Source organism: Cygnus olor, chromosome 9, assembly GCF_009769625.2.
Source record: "Cygnus olor isolate bCygOlo1 chromosome 9, bCygOlo1.pri.v2, whole genome shotgun sequence".
NCBI lineage: Eukaryota > Metazoa > Chordata > Aves > Anseriformes > Anatidae > Cygnus > Cygnus olor.
Window position 1 is genome coordinate 2782644 of NC_049177.1, and position 22824 is coordinate 2805467.

General features: G+C 33.6%; 1 protein-coding gene across 1 annotated transcript in view; it reads left to right on the forward strand.

Moving 5' to 3' along the window:
- The window catches only part of DNER (delta/notch like EGF repeat containing), a 121271-nt gene that overhangs the window by 62160 nt on the left and 36287 nt on the right, over positions 1–22824 (forward strand). Inside the window, exons 5-6 of the mRNA XM_040567133.1 lie at positions 10212–10357; positions 17489–17642. Coding sequence (XP_040423067.1) covers positions 10212–10357; positions 17489–17642 — 300 coding nt within the window. The remainder of the gene's footprint in view (positions 1–10211; positions 10358–17488; positions 17643–22824) is intronic.

The following is a 22824-nucleotide window of genomic DNA, read 5'->3' on the forward strand; positions in this document are numbered from 1 at the left end:
AGATCTGAGAGTAATGCAACTTTTTTTGTCTTTTGATCTACAGCTTATCTGAGTCACTTCTGAGTGTGTTGCCTCCAAGTTTGTTACTCAGCATGGTAACTTTAATTACCTCCTACAAATCTTTCTGAATAAGATGGTTATGTCAAAGATTGTGGGAAATATTGTGGGAAATATTAATTGGTTTGTGTGTTACCTTGTGGCAACTAATTAAAAAAACCAACATTCATTTAAAGAAGCTTTGACAAGATTGAAAAGAATGAGAAGCTGCAAATAATGTACGGATTTGTTGATCGTGTGATCTAGGACACAATCTTTACAGACTGGAAATAATCTTATCTCTGAGACACAGAAATAGAGTACTTGATCATAGCATTGCTTGTCTTGGAGACAGTCAAAATGCCTGTACTATGAGGTGGAATGGCTTGAGGGAAGGAGAAGAGTTTAAGCACAATTAAACCAAAAACTTTGGTCTGTTTTCCATGATGTGATTTATAAAATGGCTGCTGCAGCTGAACAGACTTTGGCAGGGCAGGAAAGGACCTATGATGCTAAGAGTGTGCAGTATGATTATGTTGTTAAATTACAACACTTGTCCCCATTAATATGAGCCCCAGCAGATGGGAAAGGATACTGAGCTTAATGAAGCCCATGCTTTCTCACTCTGCCTGCTTCGCGTAGAGTACTTATTAATGCATTTCTGGCCACAAATTGGGCAGTCTTCTAAAATAATGTATTAAGTTTTATTAGAAAGTTTACTTATCAGCCAGTGGAAAAAAAAAAAGCCCAATGTGGTTCAGGTTGTGAAGTGAAAAAGACCCTGAGAATACTGATTCACTCAGTAGGTTAAGTGGGTTAGGTGGAGGATGAAGCATAGAGTACATCCCAAGGTGCCAATGGCATTTAAAACCACACTACTGCTAGACAAAAGTAATCTGTAGTAAAGGCCAGGTGAACTGTCAATCTCTACCCAGCTGTTTGCAAGAAAAATGCTTCATTTGATGCCATGAAAATTTAAAAAGTTTTGTCCCCAGATTCAGGACTTAAAAAAAAAAAAAAAAAAAAAAAAAAAAGTGTCTTATTGAAGGCATTTTGTATTCTCTGAATAGCACCCAAAATAACTATTGTGTAAAGTGGAATGTTAGGGGTGTGGATATCAAGATTTGGAAAAGAGATAGCTGGGAAGTGAATGACAAGGTAGAATTCATTTTTAAATAAGAGATGGTGACAAAGGAATCAAAATTTAAACATATTAACTCATGGAAAGTCTGCCTTTTACATCAGTGAAGTTACAGCTTCACACTATTTGTCCCAGTATTCTTTGAAGTTAATGAGTTATTATTTGTAAGCTATTTGTCATGTTTATAAAATGTATCAACCATATTTCTTTTAATTCAGAATCTTTGTGTCAACATTTGTACTATAATATATGAAAATGACTAATCGCAAAACCAAGTCTTGTTACAGTCGCATACTTATTCTTTATTGCAATGTATCACAAAAAATGAAAATCAGATCAAAGGCATTTGACAAGTCTGAAAAAATGAGATAAGAGTGCCCTGATGCACTGTCAGTCTGTGCATGAGTCTTTCAGACTGAAGTTATCCTGAATATTATTAAGTTACAGCCAGGGTTCTCCATAGTTGAAAGTGCTGCTTGCTATATGTTTGACAGGGGTCTAATACACCTAAAATTATGCACTTCTCTCTTTCAGGGAATAATATACTGCATCTGGGAAAAAGTACAGGAACATGTATATCTTTTTCTATTCAAGTTTGTTGCTAGTGCATAAGATTTACTAAATTGATTAAATAATATCTCTTGAGAAAATAATGCAGTAATGATTTCCTTTCAAAAATATAAAAAAGCCTTGTTAATGGATGATGAAGGATATTTTCAGCTTTTATAGCAACTCTATTGTAATATTCTATAATTTGTTGCATGCATCTTATTTATCCAAATGTGCAATCACTCTCTAATTGAAAACTAGAACGTTTATTCTGGAAATACGGTCTGCTATCCAAATGGTCGAAAAGCAAAACCAACTCCCCCAAAGCATTAAACTCTTTATTCTTTTAAGGCTGAGATATTTAGAAGTTTTATAGAAACTGTATACCATCTATTACATATCTTAGTCTGTTAATTTACTCTGGCAATAAATTCACATAATTGTTCACTACATGAACAACTCTGTCCTTCATGACTAAAGATACTTCGTCTCACATCCACAGGTGTCAGCTGTCATTTTGCATTTTCTAATTTATCTTGTAGTCCAGTACAGGTAAACCTGTATTGGTATACATTTAGCAAATGTATGATTTGCTATTGAGTTTTGCATTAGGAAATGATATTTAATGCTAGTTATATGATACTTTACGGTCCTATTCTACTAATAATCAAAACCATCATTGCTAATATTTTTTGGTGAATTTGGGTATTAAAATTACATATGTGATAATCACTTAAGTTTTAAGAAGTATTTATTTTGAGGTTTTGGGCATAAGGTAGAACAGGGAGTTGGCAGTGCTGACTCTGTGCATTAAGTGTCCTTCCTTTCTCCCTCCCCAAACCAAAAAAAAGCAATTATTATTTCACTAGTAAAATATTTTCTATGCTTTCAGGTCTTCAGTATGCTTATTATGATATTAACAGTGTTGACAAAATGTGCTCCTCATCAGGTCTATGATAAAATGTTGAAAAGACTGCTTTTCTGCCTTGATGTGCCTACTGCTGAAGATACAGTGATGGGACGTTTCAGAAAAATAGCAAAGCAATGACAGATTGGTGGGTGTTAGTGTTTAGCCTCCATTTCCCCATAATTAATACACTAGAAAAGTTTGTATATCTATATCTATCTATAATTGTTTAAAGAGAGAAAAGAAAGCATGTAACTAGCTTGAAATTATTTGCTTTGCAATTTTTGCTCTATGTAGCATTTCCATGGTGCAGCATAAAAACAGCATTCATGTCATATTGCTACATCAGCTTTTAGTTTGTCTGTTTATAAAATGAGGAAGAAATTAATAAGCAAAATTGCTATTTGTCTGTTAAGACATTGCAGATAATAAGGCAGAAAGTTTAACATGTAATATGCATGAAAACAACGTATTTTTATATGAACAGCAAATAGATTCTCCAGCAAAATCTTTAAATTATGTTTATTTTAAACTGCTATTTTCACTGCAGCAAAGAAATCTGATGTAGACCTGATGTAGATCTGTAATCTGTTTTCCTGCAAGATGCCAAGTCTTTTTGAAAATACAATTTAACTAGTTTACACTGTAACTACAAAGTGTTTGAAAAGTGGTCACTGCACAAACTCACTTGAAAGTGGATGCCATAGCATCTTTATGGTGTGATGAAAACCAATGATGATTTTCAAATGCTGGCATCAATAAGGCAGCTTGCTTGAATCACTTTTTAAAGTCTTTCTTAGAAATGAAAATTAATGCTTGGATCCTCAACAGAAGTGATCTGATGCATTTGTAAAAGAGTGGGATCCATATGTATATATGTACAGAGATGTTTTGCTATCTGAAATGCTGTCCTGCCTCTCTAATCAAGCAATGTCCTGTCTTTAATATTTTTACACTGAGCAGTAGGGCATCTCTCTTTTTACATTTCAATTATTTGCTCTTTTGATGCACTTTAGTTTATTTCATGAATCTCCTTGCAACATCTCATCATACATTAACAAATGGTCACTACTAATACAGACTGCAAGGATATGAATAGCCAAAATGAAAGTTAATGTACAAAATACTTTATTAAAATAAAGAATCTAGAGAGATATTTTGAAAAAAAAAGTATTTTTTTTTCTGGTCTTTTTATCTATTTTTATAGATTCAGATTAGGATGCGAATTTTACCTCTGTCTTTTAGATGGTAAGTTTTGTGTAGTATATGTTTAAAACATGCATTTTTTTTCCACCAAAAGAGAACAATTTGGTGCATGTTGAAATTGTATTTGCTTAAGCAAAACTGAAATAGGACAAATTTATTTTGTAATAGGAACGTGTGAAATGAATTCACTGAAAACTACGTAGTCAAGTTACTGAGCTTCTTTGACTGTTTAGTTACTTTAGTGCAAGTCAGCATTACTAGTGGGGAAATTTGAAAACAACTACTGCAATTAATGGGATTTTCATTTTCATGTGTGCAATTTGCCTATAATGGCCCTACCGTAGGCTGTATTGAGTATTGTCCTTAGCTGTGAACATTTCCCTGGGGTTCTGGACATAAGAGCTAACCTCATGGAAAATGGCCTTTTGATAAACAATAGCAGCAGCAGCAGTGTGAGCAGCATAAACAGTTCAATGAAATGTTGATTTCAATGACTTTTTCAAAGGATGGCCTTATACTTTATAAGGTAAGAAGTTAAGCATCTAGCTAAAAAAAAAAAAAATCCGAAAAATGCTGTTATCCTGTACAAGAAAGGGTATTTTAAAAAGTATATCAAAAATCAATATCCTGTCCTGCCCTTCATGATTGAGTTATACGCGCCTTGTCTAAACATACGCAGACGTAAACATATGGCTATTCACTTTTTTTTTGGTAGATCGTTTTAAGCTAACATCTAAATAACTTTTACTCTTTAGTCTTCTTTAATTAATTAGTAAATTTTTTGGTATTAATTTTTATCCACTGATGCTTTTACCAGATAATGGTGGGAAATATTTCTTCTAGTCTATATCTGGAGGTTTATATGCTCAAATTGGTAATGCTTGGCAAAATACCTTCAATTTTCTTGTTGTTGTTGAAAATTTCTCTTTATTCAAATACAACTCTTATGACCAATCCACAGATATTTAGATTCAGTTGATCACGTGGTTGTTTGCATTGTGAGATCTTGGACAGATTGCTTACCATGATCTATAAAATGAGGATACTAATGCATAATGTAAAAGAAAATGTGAGACATATTTTAATAAAATGTGTAAAGTGCTTTGAGATCTTCAGCTGGTAGTGTAACAGTAAGTGCAGTGTATTTAAATACAGGGTAGCTACTCTACTGTTTTTAAGTTGAGACAGTTGCTATAGATAAATCCTAGCTGAATGTGCCACCCATGCAATCTACTGCAGCTCCTCTTTTTGCAGTCCTAGCTATGTCATTTGTATTCCATCACACTTACTGCTTTTGTTAAGTGTGATATCAGAAATTCTGGTGGTCTACATTTGTGCCCAAAATAGTTCGCTGCCATCTTGGCAGCACTGTGGATATACTGATAAGTAAGCACATAATGGGGAAACTGTGATATAGGAAATCTATCAGTAGATTAGTCTTGTCACCCTTCCCTGTACTTTCACCATTATCTTGGACAGTAAGCAGAGTCCTTGAAGCCATGATAGGTCACACTCTAAGCTAGTGCCACATCTCTTTAATAAGCTGTATGCAAGTGGTTTTGTAAGTGTAAGCATACTCTTGCTAACTGACTATTTCATAATCTCATCATGGGTTTTGGTCCAGCCAAGTTATTGGTTATTAATTGCTTAGGAACAATGAAATTTTGAAATTGCTGTTTGTTATAGAGGAGAAGCAGCAGATCATGTGTTTGTGAATTTTTGTATGCTACGTGTATCCAACTAATTTTCTGAGTTCATAAACATATTTTAACTCTCAGTCCTGAGTCCTTGAAAGTCAAGCTGTGTGCTGTTTCTTCCCAAAGTTTTGCTAACAATTTTCTGACACCCAGTTTTTGCTTTCTGCTACATCCGCGTATGCCTACCATTGTCAATCTGGTTCTTATGGCATTGCAGAAATGTTACTGAGAATATCACTTGACCAACACAACGCTTATCTTTATCATTGTAACGGTGATTGCGAACGAAGTGTATGTTTGTTTTTTCAGAGTCCAGGATGACTTTTCAGTGCTGGTAGTGAAAGAATAAAGTATACCTATTTTTAAACAGAATGTGACTATGATATCAGTTGGGGCGAGGGGAAAGCAATGAGAAGTTTTGTAGTCCCTTGTCAGTGAAGAAAATACTCTTTAAATGGCTGTGTTTCATGTGATGTTTTGAAAAATAAAGTATTTGAAACAGTTTTGGACTGATTCTCACTGAAGCCTATTTATCACAATGGGAATCAGACACAATACTTTTAAAAGCAGTATCTGACCAAGGCTTTAGTGACAAAACACAGTAAGCATGCTGGTTTGTATTGAAGTTGGGATATTTGATTAGTTGTATCACTTATAAATAGCACCGTTTGTGGGCAAAATAGCAGTTCTGTTATTGCAGCTGTATTTTTGAATTCCCAGATGCTGTGTTGCCTAGTAGTATCATTAGAGAATGATTTCAGATGTTCTGTACAATCATCCTATGGCACTGATGTCCCAGAAGTACTGCATCAAAGATTGTGAATGTCATTGTCTACCTGTTTCTCACTTCTACTTAATCTTTTGGAGTGGGCAAGTGCAGAGGAAAAAAAAAAGGACAGATAGAAACTGATAGATGTTCTGCTGCTGTCTTATTTCCTTAGGAAACCAGACTAAAAATACTTTGAAATCTTGGGGGACTGATGCTTCACAAGTGTCCTGACCCCTTGGCAATCATTCTCTCTCATCCAAAGAATCTTTAGATGGAGTTAAAGACCTATTCCCTAAGTTTGACTTAAAAGACTTGCATATTTTTGTGAATCAGAACTTTGGTGAAAGGAACTATTGCTGTATTTCTGATGTAAAATTAAAATCTATTATTTCAGCAGTAGGTAAATATATATTAAAATTGCAATAGGGAAAATACATTTGAGCCAATTACAATAGGAGATAGTTTCTGTGTATGATAGTATTATGTGCATACTAAGAGTTGGTTACGATTTGTAGTATGATCTTACGTGTCATATTAGCATAATATGCAATAAGATAAGAATAAATGCATTGCAGAAAGATACTGTTCAGAAATGGACGCTGCTAAGGAAGCAAATCAGTTTGTGTAGCACAGCAAAATCCACAATCAGTCAATCAGTACTTGAGTACTTCGTTTGTAAAATAAATAAATAAACAAATAAATAAATAAATAATCCTTCATGTAGTTGAAGTGAAATCCAAAATCTACAAATGTACTACTGATGATCATATAAGTATGGAGGGGATGGGGCATTCTGCAGGTAAAAAAGTAGCACAAGCAAGTAGTCACTCCTTATTTACTTTGTTGTGAATATGGATGCTAACTTAATCTACAGTCTTGACTAAATACAGGTGTAAGGAAACCATATGTGACTGGGACAAAAGATATAGCAGTAATCTGAATGGCATAATATGATTTTGTTGAAAGTAGCTGAATACAAATAATATTGTCATCTTTTATTTTGATTTTATTCCTTATTTTTCATTCTCACCTTCTTGACTGTGAGAATCTTGGAGAAACAGAAGTATTCGTGCTCTGTGCTTGTAGGCTTAAGTAGGTGAAACTACCAGGATGGAATGAATTGTAGCATATTTTACCATGAATACTGCCAATGAAGTCATTCAGGCACTTCTCAGACTATCAACTTTATGTGCACAAAGCTGGAAAATGCCTCCTCTGCAACATAAATGACTTGTCACATCATATTCTGATTTATTAGGTTTTAATAATTTCTGTAATAGTAATGTAAGTAGCTCAGCCCTGAATTCTTCAACTTAAAATACCCTGATGTCATTGTTTTAAGTAGATTTAGAAAACCAGTAAGGTTTAACTGAACAAAATTACCTTTTGCTATGAACAACTGTAATATTTTTCTCCAGACCTGAGATGAAGGGAACTGTAAATATGCTTCTGAAAATATTCTCCTAGCTAGAAGTTAAAAATAGGTTTAAAACGCACTCTAGTTTAGTCACTGTTACAGGAATTGGAGAAGGAATTAGTTAACCTGCATTAAGCAGGGAGTCACATTTAGATGATCAGACAAACTTCTTCTAGCCTTAAAACTTATAGATTTCAGAAAGTTGTGTGCAACTTCTATAGAAGGAAAATATATAGTCATATTTTTATCTTTCTAGTATTTAGAAATTAGGTGAGATAATTAGAAATTACAGGAAACTGTTTGGCTTTCCGGTGAGAATAATGATTTCTTCAGTGTTTTGCCTAAGGGGTGTTGATACCAAAATAGTAACAAGACTCAAAGTAGAAAGAAGGTTGATTTGATATTCCTTTAGGGAACTGTCCTGAAGAATACGTAACAATCTGCTTCAGACAAGCAAATGTGAACCCAAAGACATTTTCTAAATATCACATTCTTCTGAGCATTTACATATAATTGCATGACTGTCTGTGACAATCACATTCAATTGTTAAAGGAAACAATTCTGGCTGCATTTTTGAACAGATGGGTAAAAATGGGGTGTGTAGTGAGGCCAGAATAAAATGCCTTAGAAGAGTTCAACAGATTACAGTTATCTCCACTAACCAAAAGAGACCATTAGACATGTGCAACTGTACCTTATACAGTTTTAATCTTATTTTCTAGAATATTTAGATTTAGCTAACTTGTGGCAGCTGTACTCAAGCCACTGATATTTGTATTGGACATGAGATTTTCCTGGTTTGAAGATATGATTTAGTGTTTCTACTATAGACAACTCATTGTTCAAAGGATGCAGCATTTTAAAAAGCAAAATATAAAAATGAAGAACAGAGAATGAAAGTCTTCCATACAATTTTCTTTGGAATTTGTAGAATTAGTCATGCTTGACACTTTTATATGCAGAATGCTAGTAATTTTTAACAGCTGTTCTGGAAAGAAAATTCACTTGGAGTTCAGACTATTTCCTGAAACATTGTTCATTGTAAATATTACATTGTACTATTTTTTCTACTTGACCAAGTGTTGTTCCATCTCCAGTCTACAACACAAGAAGCTGGACTGCATCTTGAATGCTCCTTTGAGGTTTATGCCATAAATGTATCATAGAATTTAAAGAAGAAAATATTAGAAAAAAAAAGTCATATGCTTCCTGCATCCATTTGTTGTCATACTTTGCGAAATTACAGCTATTCGGACTAAGAAAAAGCATCTATTTTTCCTTAAGTTCTCTCTATTAATTTCTGAAGTATAATCCTGCATTCATTCTCTGTCTGCAACTTTCCAGATACTGAAACAACCTTAGAACCTTACAAGTCTCCTTACGTTAAGGGTAGTGAAAAAAAATTAGGTTCAACATAAGGTTATAGAAGGATTTAAAAAATAAAAAAAATTAACGCATATATTCTGCATAAAATATATACACTGTACCAAAGCCACACTCATTATGTCACTTCACATATATTCTGCCACAAGTTCCCAGGTCAAAGCAGAAACAGCTAACTGATGCCACAAGCAGAAGGGCTGTAACCCAGGAGTCTAATCACAGTGGTGGAATGGTGCAGTTTGAGCACAAGTGAAGCAGGCTATATGTATCTCTGACTTAACTGTGTATGTTATGGGCTGTATATTTCCTTGTTTTGTCTTTCCTGTTCTGACTTTTTGTCTTACAGATATTTCTATTAGAAATATAGGTGATAAAGATGTTCTTGTTATGCTCCAGTGCATTTTAATAGCTTCCAATCACTTTTTTTTAAACTTTCATACAACTACAGATGCTAGCCAGAAATTCATGACTTTTCCTCTTCCTTATCAAATGTTATCATTTCCGTGTTTTGTTCATCTTTATCACCTTATACAGTGATAAGATCTGACATTCAGTAATACTTGTATTGCAATTATACAAAGTAATGCTGTCAAACTAAGCATGTATGTATTTGCAGACTCCATCAAAAACACAGCAAAGAAACTGTCCACCTTTTATCGTAATGCTGTTTATGATCTGTGTGCTTTCTAGTTCTATCTAAAGTAATTGTTGAAAATTCAGGTGAATGTTTTTCTCCACTGAGTATGTTTTTAATATTCCTTGCCATTAAAACTTAAGGAAATATAAACTATCAAAAAGCAAATAAAAGTGGTTGATTATTAGAGACCTAAGAAATGATAGCAGTTTACAGCCCAGGAAGTAGATCTGTTTCACCAGCCTGTCTTCCTTTTGTTAATCAATATGATGACTGTTTGTTTCCAGACTCCATTCCAATTTGCATTAACATGCATTAAATTTTGGTAGGTCTGTATGAAATATGAGCAATGATGTTCTTATTTGATAGTTTCTTTCAATTCTTTTTTATTTGTTTGTCTAGCATCAACATGTATTAGCATAACTTCTTGTATTTTCTCATATATTAAGAATTTTATTTATTTTTTTAAAGGTTTTTTAAATGATTCAGTTACAAAGTGCATTGTGGCTTTACGCTTGACTGTGATAGTGAAAGTCAGTACCTGCATGCCTGTGGGAAGCCATTCAGATAAATTCCCATGTTCGGGGAAAGGAAAATGCATCACCAAACCAGACAAGGTAAGGTGACCTTATCAAGATCTTTGTGTAATGTGGAAAGTCAATGCCAATAAATACAGGGGTCCTCTGAGTGTGAGTATACCTTGCTGCTATGAAATAGGCTTCAAAGGCTCACTGGTGTTACTAAATAATAAGAGTGTATTCATTACCTATTCATAAAAATGAACTGGTTAAAAAAATGGACTGATAAGAAATGCAAAGAGTCAGACGCCGCCCTGACAATAAAAAACAATTATTCAAAGCAGGTATACAAGGTAATGTATACTGCATCTGCCTGTTGTTACACGAGCATATTTCTTTTTGAGATGAGAAGATGTGGTGGGCACTTCATATCCCCAATCTCCAGAGCAGTGTGCTCCAGTTTGTGAATCTTCAGCCTTTGTTTTTCAGGTCTGATTTACTCTAAACTTACCTCTCCACATCTCAATAATTGCTTGTTCACAAATCAGTGAACAGTACCATGGAACTCTCCGAGCATAATAATGAGAAGTAATAGAATGGAGTAATTTGATAATGTCTGAAAGTTTTCCTGTATAGTTCTTTCCTTAAATTAACGCTATCGGGAGACTGCAATGGCGACAGGCATTCCACTGGCCACTTTGTGGTTTTCATTTGTTTGTTTGTTGTACAATCTAGTAGCAGGAAAAAAATAAGAATCAGAAGTGTTAAATTTGCATTCTATATACTGCTTTGGCAAAACCAGGCTGGCCTTCTCTGTACAAGAGCCTGTATGCTCTGCTACATTCTATATGAGTTGATTTTATTTCTTGGATTAAAAGTCATTTGCAGCACAGATATGTGCAGTTAATCTTTGGTTTTATTAATATTCATTTGGGAGATAAAAGCAATAGTAACTGTTGAGTAAATATTAACAGCTGTGAGCCTGCTGTGAGCACAGAAAATTTGGCATATTTAGGGAATTCACTAATAGTTCATCTGCTACCATTTTCTGATTTAAATTCTCAATAAGCGTGTTTGATAGAAAAATGACAATTTGAATTGTAACAACAATAATTAAATTGCTGCAGTAATCTATATATGCATGGCAATGCTAACATCTGGAAGACTAGAAAATCTTTATTTCTTAAAGATAAAAATTTAAATTGCTTGAGGTAATGTGTGAACACAATTACTGCAAGATGCAGTTAGAAGTAATGCTACTCTACCATAACAGTTGACTGATATCCCAAGAATTTATTCATTCATACAGTGTCCTATTTCATAGTTCAGTTTATTTTTTCCCGCTTTACTGTATTTAATGTTTTTCTTCTGGCATTTTGAATTTGCATTTCAGCATTTTGAATTTGATTAACGTAAGTATTATGTTCAAACATATTATATGTAATGGCATATCAAAATGTCTTCCCTTTTTCCCTTTTTTTTTTTCGTCAAGTTGAGAGTTAATGGCTTTGATAAATAGTCTTATTTTCTGTTTTTCATGTTGTTAGTCCTTTATTATGTCTCTAATTTCTTTCTTTTACAGCAGGCTATATATCACAAAGAGAAAATATGTTAATCCTTGTATGTATGCAGAAGAATTAATATATTTTTATACTAAGGAAAATGCATATATTGCTTTTAATAATCACTTATGTTTTAAAAATATCTGAGACATGGCATTTGACTTACAAGGAAAATAAAATAATCTTTAAAAAGACAGACAAACTAGCTTCTTGGCCGCAAAGGGGAGCTGTTATTTCACTCAAAAAAAAAAAAAAAAAAGAGAACTCAGTACCTGTACTTCCCCACCTTTTATCATCACATTGAAAGTATTATAGGCTACAACTAGAACTGTTAGTGACAAAAGGACTCCCTCATGTGCATGCAGTGTGTTCCTTTCCATGGAAAATTAACAGGAAAATTTAGATTTTTTCCTATCTTTCCACCTACTTTTCTCCTGAGGAGTAATAATAGCAAACTTTATAAGGTAGTGTTTTTGACATAACATGTGCAAGGTTGTAGTTGATGGACACCCCTGTAGCTGAAGCTATGAGATGTAGAAATCATGCTGAAGTCCATTTCTTAAGAGGCATCTACCAGTTCATGGTAGTTAGTGAATTGGAATTAGTGGGATTCTTTAAATCTTGTCTCTTCAAATAAAATATTAACTTCAGAAGTATATTTTTTCTTACTGCTCCTGAATTTTCTAGACCTTCAACACATGAAGAATGTCCTCAGTGATCCTCTGCAGTGTCATCAAACCTACGCCAGGTAGTGCTCTGGCCGGGGGTAACTCAGTAAGACTTCAGTGTTTCCAAATGTTGCTAATTTATGACCAGACTCCTACTCCAGGGGAAGTAAAAATCTTATGTTGTCTGTCCAGCCATAGTGATTTTTCAAATCTGTCAGTTTTCCTTACTCTTTAGCTTATTAGTTGCATAATAGAATTTCAGCCAGGAAACTAATTCAGGCCCAGCATAAGCATTATAGTTAAAAATAGAAGGTGAACATTTTGTTAAGCAGGATGGTTTTGCTATTGTTTAACTCATTTTAGGTGAGATATACCCTAAAATGTATTAGTCATTTCCCTAATGACGGTGCAAATAACTGCCAAAACCAAATGCTTGACATGTACCAACTGCTGTATTGGTTTACCCCAAGATGTGTCTTCTGCATTTCTTTTTTCAGAACTGAAACTTTATTTTTCTTTAGATTTGCAACATGCCCTTTGTGATTTGCTGTTTGTTTTTATCTATAACTCAGTCTGTTTGCACAATCTAGTCATGCAGGATGAAAAACAACTTCTTAGAAGAACACATAAAAGGCCTAATGTGGTGAATAGGCTCAGAGCTGTGCTGGCTGTAGTCATTTTGTTTCCAACGCCAAGAAGATTAATGACTGTCTTTGTGTTTTTATGTACTTCATAGTTTTATTCCAAATCTAGTTTAATGTAATAGAATGTAGTAACACATCTGTTTAATGGGAAAGTTAAATGTAATTAACAATCTGCAGTAATATAAGTGCAGTGGCATACTGTCATCTGTGGAGTGCATAAAACCTGTAAACAAATGAATTCTAGTTTAACCTGGAAGTCCTGGCCTGTTTTCACTCATTCCTTACTGAGTTAGATATTTTTTTTATAGAATGTGGACATGCAATTGTAAGCTCATAATGACAGTTTCTTTTTCTACAGTAGTTGTCATTGAACATAAAATTCACAGCTTTGAACTATGAACTTCTGCGAAGTGAGGTGATGCTGAACCAAAGTAATACCTTTTCCTTCCTTTGTACAAATGTTGTACCACAGCTTTGCTGCCATACTTGCTGTTTTTCCACAAAGGAAGAGTGAATGTGTCAAAAAAAAAAAAAAAAAAAAGTCTTGGCATCATCACCATATAAATATCAGATTTGCAAGCATATACTCAACTTTCAACCAGAATAAGTTGTCCACAAACAAGTTAGCTGTGAATGGAAGAGAGAAATCTTAGTACAAATCTAAAGTGAGATATATTTAGTGTGAATTTCTGATTCTGTGAAGGTTTTTAAAGTGAACTGTGGGCATCCTTTGGATTTGAGAGCCACAATTTTGCTTACATATAGAGATATAATGATTTCTTTCACAGATTGCTCTGTTCCATAACTTCAGCTCTCCTGTGTAAAATGTAGAAGAGCAGACTGTGTAAATATGAAATTTTATTGCTAGAATTAGAACCCTTGAGATTTATACAAAAATAACTGGCCTCTGCCTACATTAAGAAATAAAGGATTGAACTGAATAGTGATGATTTCCATGTACTCTATATGGGTTATAAGTTCATGGGGTAAATCCACTTGATTATATTTGCAGAAAGGCTGATTATAAAATACCCCCTTGCATGCCTAAAGGCAAGTCTTCCTGCATATGGACTTAGTTTCCAGGATACTCCTAAATACAAAATACATATTTATCACACAGTAATGTTTTGCCCAAACAACTTACTGTAATGGTTGCAATGAATGCTGAAAGTCTTTCTCAACAAGAGAAAGCCTAGACATTCATTTTGTTCTAGTCCACTTACAAGCTTCTTTTCTACAGCAGCAGGAAAAAAAATATGTTGAGGTCTTATGGTCTCTCTTCAGTCTGAAATTTTTGAATCTGATGAGCACAGTATTTATTAATCTGCTTACTTACAATAGGGAAAAATACACTGTATTCCAACTAAATTTGTAATATGAAACTTAGAGGCAATTGGATTGGGTAAAAGCAAATTATTTTAAATAATTTATGTTACTGTCCAAAATAATACACATGTTCTATATGATAGATCTGTAATTCCATAATCAAGTAAAATACACAGAAGAGCTGTCTACTGATGGACGGTCACGGAATTCTCAGATAGTGACTTTAATACTAGCATTATGACAATGTGTAGTTTCTCCTTGACTTAGTTTTCCTCAGTTTGCTAGTACATGTCATCTAGTCAAGAGAAAAAATAATAGTATAATTTGGGAAAAGTGAGGATGACATGCCTAATAAAACCAACGACACCTAATCTTATCTACAGAATAACTTGTCTGCATCTCAGAACTATTATATGTCATTAGGCATTTCAGTTTGAAGTGTTACAACGCTTTTCTTGTGCTGCTTTCAAAACCCATTTTGTTAACTACTTTTTAGGGTAAATTGATCCTTATATCATGCTCTTAGAGAGATATCAGTATTATCTGAGTTTTTTTTTAACTTTTTATTTCACTAATATTGTTGAGGAAATGACATCATTGCACTGTTTAAATGTGTTAATACTTACAATATCAGCTACTGTTGCTTTGAGATGAGATTTTAGTGAAGGCTGAGACATGCTATTTATGTCTGAGTGGACAGTCCAAACATCTGTCATCATCCTCCTCTCCAATGAATGTTTCACATAGTGATGTACTTTGTACTCTCAGACCTAACATAAAGCAGCCACAAACTTGAGCCTTCCAAACAAACAGGTACCAAACTCTGTTTTGACAGAGTTAACTCTGATGGGATGTTACACTTGGATGTCTTGCCTCTGTGTGTCTCTAGTGTCAGATGTGGATCAGCCCATTCTCATTTTCAGTGCATCCGCAAGAATGAGAAACACATTTAAATAGGATCAAGACTCTGATCTCTTCAAACAGGGCACAGAATCTAGGCACAGTGCATGTATCTTTACTGGTACTCTCTTCATGTCCATTTTAAGCTTCAACATTTCTTTCAATAGTACAAAGACAGTAGTAGCACCAACACAATGTCTTCAGTGTATTTGAATTTTTTATCTGTATAAATGAAAAGATCTCAACAAGCTCAGAATTTTAACTGTTTAAATGAAGGTATTAGTCTAAGAAAAACTAAATGCTGTGGCTACATGAATGCAGAGAGAATTTGTATTTCAGAGAGAAATCTGGGATACTTAGAAGAAATATTCCCAACAGATCATGGCTAGATACTTGAATATAAAGTGAAATTGCAGGTGGTATCTAAAAATTATTAGAAATAAGATTTTAACTTTATAATGAATTATTTTTTTCTGATGCAGAATTTCCCATTTTAATTATACTCCTGGTTATACTCTCAAGAGTATATTTGTTTTGATTTATTTTTATTTTTAGATGTTGCTATTCTAGGTTTCAGTACTATATTTATCAGATATGAGATTTGCACTACCTGAAATACTATTTTGATAGGGAAGATAGTTCTGTAACTCAGACCTGGCCTTTATTTCTGTAGGGTGAAAAGCAAAATTATTTTATACATATTTGCTTCCAGCAAATTCATAATCAGTGGCAAAAAAAAAAAAAAAAAAAAAAGCATCAGCTAGGAATAATCTTTAAAGATATAAAAAACATACTAGATTAATAATGATTTTCAGAGAAATAGATATACTTTAAACTGGAGTTTAAAATTGGAGGTTTATTCCTCTCAACTCCTCTATTTGATTCCTTTGACATGACATTGACAGTGAGGAAGGCACACAGTGTAGGACTGGTGTCCTACGGTAATTGTTTCCATAGTAAAAGGAAGTCAGGCTAGGTGATTATGTGTTTGACTATGAATTGATATTGGGGATTATCTTTATAATAAATTTTTTTGTTTGTTTTTATCCAGGTTGTCTAGTTTTTACTTCCAGCTGCCTAATGTCTAGTAGTATACTCCACAGCCATTATCAATACTGATGTTGAAAACCGTGTCATTTTTGAAACTATTTATTTCTACTTCCATTAACATTAGACCAGCCATCTGTATTTGTCTCCAAGTGCTTCATAAGGGGGAGAAGGGAAAGCAGGACTTAAGATGCATCATGCCATGGAGCACAATTTTACCTGCTGTGAAGGCAGGACTTAAGATGCATCATGCCATGGAGCACAATTTTACCTGCTGTGATATGGTGTACATACATTGGAAACACAACCCAATAGCCTGGAATAACAGCAATGCTGCCTTGGTGGGCAGTGCAAATCTTCAACTGTTTGCCCATCTTTTGTTTCTGTTGAACTACAGCCTGGAAACCTGGAACTGCTAACGTGAGAGATTCAGAGCACTTTTGTGAACAGGCTTGGGCAAATATCATAACATGCATAGGGCATGTGCCTAGCTGGTAATTTTAGTGCTCCTGATAAATCCACACATCGTTTTGAGTTTTGGAAATGTATAACGTTAATCCCTGTTTAGATTCTACCAGTGCAGTATTTTTAAGGAAAAATGAAATCTGTGTTTTACTGAGAACAGTTGTTTTTTTTTTTCCTATGAAGATTATTTTCTTTTCTCCTTAAGACGCAGCTTTATTTCTATGAAGCAAACAGAAGTAAAAATAGAAGATAAAATACTAACCCCATCTCTTTGTTCCATGCACATTCTGTACTTTGCATTACAATGTTTGTGCATGAGACAGCTGCGCGTTTCTAGCCTAAATGATCTGGCTTGGAAATGTATAAGAGAGTGAATGTGGTTGCCATCTAGTGTTTAATGAACATATAAAGTAAGGTATTTAATCTAAATGGATAGAACAGATGAGAGAGCTTTTCTTGCTTCTATCTTTTGAGACAACCTTAACAATCTCAGCAATATAAAGATTTTTCAAATCTAATATTAATTATTGTATTACTAACAAAGATGATGAATGCCACACTATGCCTACAACAGGCCTTTTAGATTCATTGTGAAGTACAGATTTCTTTTTTTTTTAGGCAACCTTTTTCTGTGACTGCGAGGATGAGTACCAGGGCTCCCAGTGTGAGGAATTTGATGCTTGTCAAAGCCAGCCCTGTCAGAACAACGCAACCTGCACCGACCTAGCACAGAAACACGATGGGAACAATTTCACCTGCAGTTGCCTGGCTGGTGGGTATCATATTGTGCTGTGAATAATGCATTTTGTTTCAACATTCGGTGCATATCTTCTGCAGAGCAGTCAACTGTGTGTCTTCAGATAGCAAGAAAGGAGGAAAATAAAACAACATAAGGGCAGTTTTAAAAGGCTGGAAGACTCTTCACGTGTGAATAGTGCCACAAAAAGCACACCACCACACAGCCAAGCCATAATGTAATGAGGGAATCATTCATAGCTGATAGAACTTTACCTAGTAAGAGAAGATGACCAAAATCAGTTGGTTTGCTGCCTAAAATCAGCTTTCTCTTAATCTTTCTCTCTTTTTTTTTTTTCAAATTTAGATTTTAAGTATACATTGTAGCTAACCCTTCAGTGAAGATGCCTTAATTATTACTAGTAAACTGTTTTCTTCAGTTACACTGGTGACATAGAAAAATACTTCTCCAAACTATGCAGCTGTTAAATTAACTTAAATTTTGAAAACTTTTTTAAAATTCAGAAACTAAACTGAGTAACTTGTGGGTTTGATTAATGATCAAGTGCCTGAGTTCTCTGAAGTTATTTTAAGAACATTTGCCATTAAAATTTGATCAAATGAACACAGACATCTTAATTGAAATTAAAATTAAACTAAATATGATGGTCATAGTTGAATGCTGGAGGATAAATTAACGTTACATGCTAATGGAAAAACTTTACAAAATGACTATTATAGAAAACTCAGTGCTATCTCAAATCTTACATTTCAAAGATAAGCTCAATTATTGTAATAGAACACTTTATTTCTAAATAATTTTAGAAAATTAAAGTACAATAAAAGTTGTATAAGATTAAGGTAAATATTAGGTAATTTATTTTGCCTCCTATAAACATTTTACTGTACATTTTTATATCTGTCAAAAAACTGAGCAATTTACTGGCTAATGAGTTATGAAATCACTTACTGGTCAGTTGACATCAGAGAGAAAGGGGTCTTATCTGTGAAAAATTAAAATGGAAGATGCTTCTGGAATAGATCATCAGTTCTGCAGAATATAAAAGCCATTTAATAAAAAGCCGATGGAGAAATGAATAATTTGGTCAGGCTTCCAGCGGTTGTCTCTAAATGGTTGTCTAAAGATACACGTTAATGCTGGGTAGGTATTTATTTGTATGGATTAAAAATATATATAAAAGATATGGTAACACTTTATTCTGACCTGAGGTGAGATCATGGAGTGGGCATTCTTACATTCTCTTAGAGATGGGTGTACTCTTATTTCTTACCCCTATGCACAGACTAGAGATCCTTCAGGCTGCGCTAGGTTGTTGTTTAATTACTGGCCAAAACATTGACTGAGCCAGAAGCAGGTGGATGCAAGTGATGCTTTAATGTGGCAGACATGTACCATCTTCTGAACCATTTTGTGGACTTTGTAATTCAGAAAATCAGTCATGGCAAAAAATGAAGGCCCCTTCACTTTCTCCAAAGGACATGCTGTTTCCTACAAATGTACTTTTTATGCCTCTAGGGCTTCCTCTTTTTCTCTCTTTGATTAGAGTTACTACAGTGAATGTGATGAAAAAACATGATTTATATTTGGATTTTTATCCAAAAAATTCAAAAAATATATATATATTCAAAAAATATAAAAATATATATAATATTTATATTACATATAAATAATATATATATATGTATACATAATTCAAAGTATAAATCCAATAAAATAATAATAATAAAAAATAATATACGTATATATCCAAAAGTATAAATCCAACATGGATTTATACTGCTCTGAAAATTAGATGTGATGTTATTATGCACATGTACTCTATTTCATAAATATGCCAGTGGATAACTGTCACCTTTAACAAGATACATAAATAAAGTTAAATAATAATTTAAACTTAAGAAAGAAAAGATCAAAGTGAAGCAGGCTTCAAATGTTTGAAAATTCCTACAGTTAATGTCATGTTGAATATGGCTGATTCAGAATTGTTTTCGATTTTGACAAGTAGTTTTTAATTAGAAAAGACAGACTTTTCTGTGTGTATGTTTATGTTTTATGCTTTTATTGAGAACTGTCTTTAAAATTGTTCTATATCAAGTATTTCTGCCTAAATTTCTCTTTCAAAATTCCCTACCTCAGGAGAAATCCAGGAACAACTCTAAAAAAGCCTACATGCAGTTCATAAAATCAGTTGTTTTTTTTTTTTTTACTGAAATATAACTTTCCCATCTCATTATATTTTCAAATACTTCAAAATTTGTGGGTTTAGTTGTATTAAAAAAAAAAAAAAAGCTTTAGGGGGAATATTTATAATTCCGATGTGTTTACCATAAAGCCTAAGAACATTTCCACTAGGAAAACTTAATGTTTTGATGTTGTACAGCTAAGTTTTGCACAGTAACATAAGTATACTTCCCACTTAGCTATGAATGAGACTCCAAAGGTGATTATTACTTCCATTATGGCATTCAAGTCTGTGATATTTCCAGCTTCTACTGTGAGGTTAAAAATTATAGTGTTTCGATGCAGCAAATATTATTTTATTTGTGTAATGATATAAAAATCTAAGTTGGTAGTTGTTTTTTGTCTTTGTTGTTATGATCCCAGATACCTGCATCAAGTGCTTGCTTTATTTTTTAAAATTTGGCCTCTCCAGTTTTTAAAAGCTTCCCATGAGTTAAAGTAGTAATCGCTGTTGGAGACCAGCATTTCAATTACTTGCCTGAGAAAGTGTTAACACAGGTGTAGAAAAAACATTGGGTCAATATCATGAGATGCATAGTAAAAAGAAAACAGTGTCTATAATACCTCTTATTTGATGTCTTTATTGTCTTTTTAAAGTCTGGGTTATACCTTTTTCATTTGAAATCTATTTCCCTAAAATTTAATTTGCACAGGTTTTCGTAATTATTTCTTCTCCTTGTCTCTGGAAGAAATGTTAGCTCCTACAGGGGAAAAAAAAAAGTCAAAATCCTAAATATTTCCTTCTACAAAACCCCTCCTACTTCTTATGATGGAACACAAAGCTACCCATAGATGGAATTAAATTATTGCATTTATATATGTGAACTCTTCCCTTCTGAAAGTAAACCCTCCCTCAGTAAACCAAATATAGTTAACTCCATTTGTTACGTTCTGGAACTTACAAGCTATATACTCCATGGCCTCAATGCATTATGCTTATTAAAAAAAGACAAAAACAAAAACAAAACACTATTTTTTTTCTTAATTTTTTGTGTTTGCTTGTTTGTTAATAGCGAACAATAGTCTATTCAGGTGGCCTACTCATTGTTAACTTGTGTTTCTACCCATTAAAAATAAATGCATATGGAAAAATATTAAAGACAGGAAAATAAGAGTTTAATTACAGCAACAATAGTTTAATTATTGTTTCCATTTGCAAAATTCAGAACCATTCACTGTATGAACAGTATTTTGTTTCCCAAATCTTGCTAGAAGGAAATGTTATGAAAATCTATAACAGCACAAAATGAATAGGTGTAATGATTCTTTAAGTATTTGACCAGCAAACATTTTTTTTTTCCTACAATGATTGCTTAGCACCTCTAAATTTGTAGCACTTGCAACATACTTGGTATTAAACTCCCTAATCATATTCTCTTGCAGATGGACAAAACGTGCCCTATAGATAATATTAAGATGGAACATATTTATTTTCATAAGGCTGACATAAAATATTATCTCTGATGAGTTTTGCCTCAAGCTATAGTGACATTCGCAAGAAGCCAGAAAACTCGTTCAGCAAGCTTCAGAGCAACACAGTCATTTATGCTTTTCTGTGCTAACATTCTTTTGGATACACGCTGAATTCCTGTGTAATTCTTAGCTTTCACATACTTCATAACGGTTTGAACACGGAAAAACGTTTTAATGATTTAAGTGCATTAAACACTTCATTATGATTCATAATAATAATCAGCTGGATGTGAGAACTACGAAGCATATAGATGAAACAAATCAGTTGATGTAGTCTCTAGTACTTATTTCTGGTTTTGTAAATGTTATGTTATTTTAAGACCAATTAGAATTAGATAAAATCACTGACTAAGAGTAAGGCTGAGGTCTCTCCACATGCCCCAGTCTGGTCCAGAGGAGCTATCTCAAAAGAGCACAGTTCTGGTTTTCAACCTTATTATTCCTCTTGAGTTTAGGTGAATTATGAGCATTAATCTAGATACAACAGAGTTTCTTTTTCCAGGCTTCACATTGCAGAAAGTAGGATCATAATGTAGTTGTCAATAGCATATAAAGGCAGTAAGGTACACAGAGAAGAAAGTCTTAGAGATTCTTTTCTATAGTAGTGCTCTCGCAACTCCAAATATAACAATCTGTGTTGAGACCTACTTTATGTTGACATGAATAGATTTGGGAAGACAACTATTAGCCTGCTGAAAAGGTTTTAAAATGTTGATTTTGATCACATTAAATACAATTATTTAATCACAATAAGACACACACACACACCCTTTTTTATTATTTTTATTTTTATTTTTTTTCCTTTCCTGCATAAGCAAAATCTTAGTCCAGGCATGTCCTCTGTCTCATTTTGGAGTCTTTGTCTCAGATACCTGCTCAAAGCAGTGTATTAACAGTGTCATCTAGTACTAGCTTATGGATCTTTAGCATCAGCCATGATGCTTACGATTTTATTTAGGATTTTTTGTTTTTTTAAATAAAACACCTAATATATAGTGTGTAGTTTCTTCTGTCATTGATCCGAGACAGTTTCTAGGAAGTAAATAAAAATTAGAACAGGAATTTGTGTTGTATTTGTTGAGGAATTTAAGTTTGGACTATTTAATGATTTAGATTGTGCTTTGTAAGTTTGTTCATTTTTTGGATGTGTTATAGACTTCAGACATATGGAACAAAGCAAACTGACGGTCAAATAATAGAGTACACACAATCTGTAGCTTGTGAACTTATAGAAGCTTATTTAGAAGAGTTTGCAATTGTGCTGAGCAGTTCTTCACAGCTCCCACTTAAAATAAACACCCTCTCTGAAGCCCAGAAGTAGGAACAAATGACAGTCATTCAGCATATGCACAAATATTTCAGATGACAAGTCTTGTTTGAAGTCTTCCTAAAGATTTTTCACTTGGGATTCAAGATGCATTTGAAAACCATTCAAAATGACTTCTTTTTTTGGTTGTATGAGTCCTGATGAGAACCCATCACC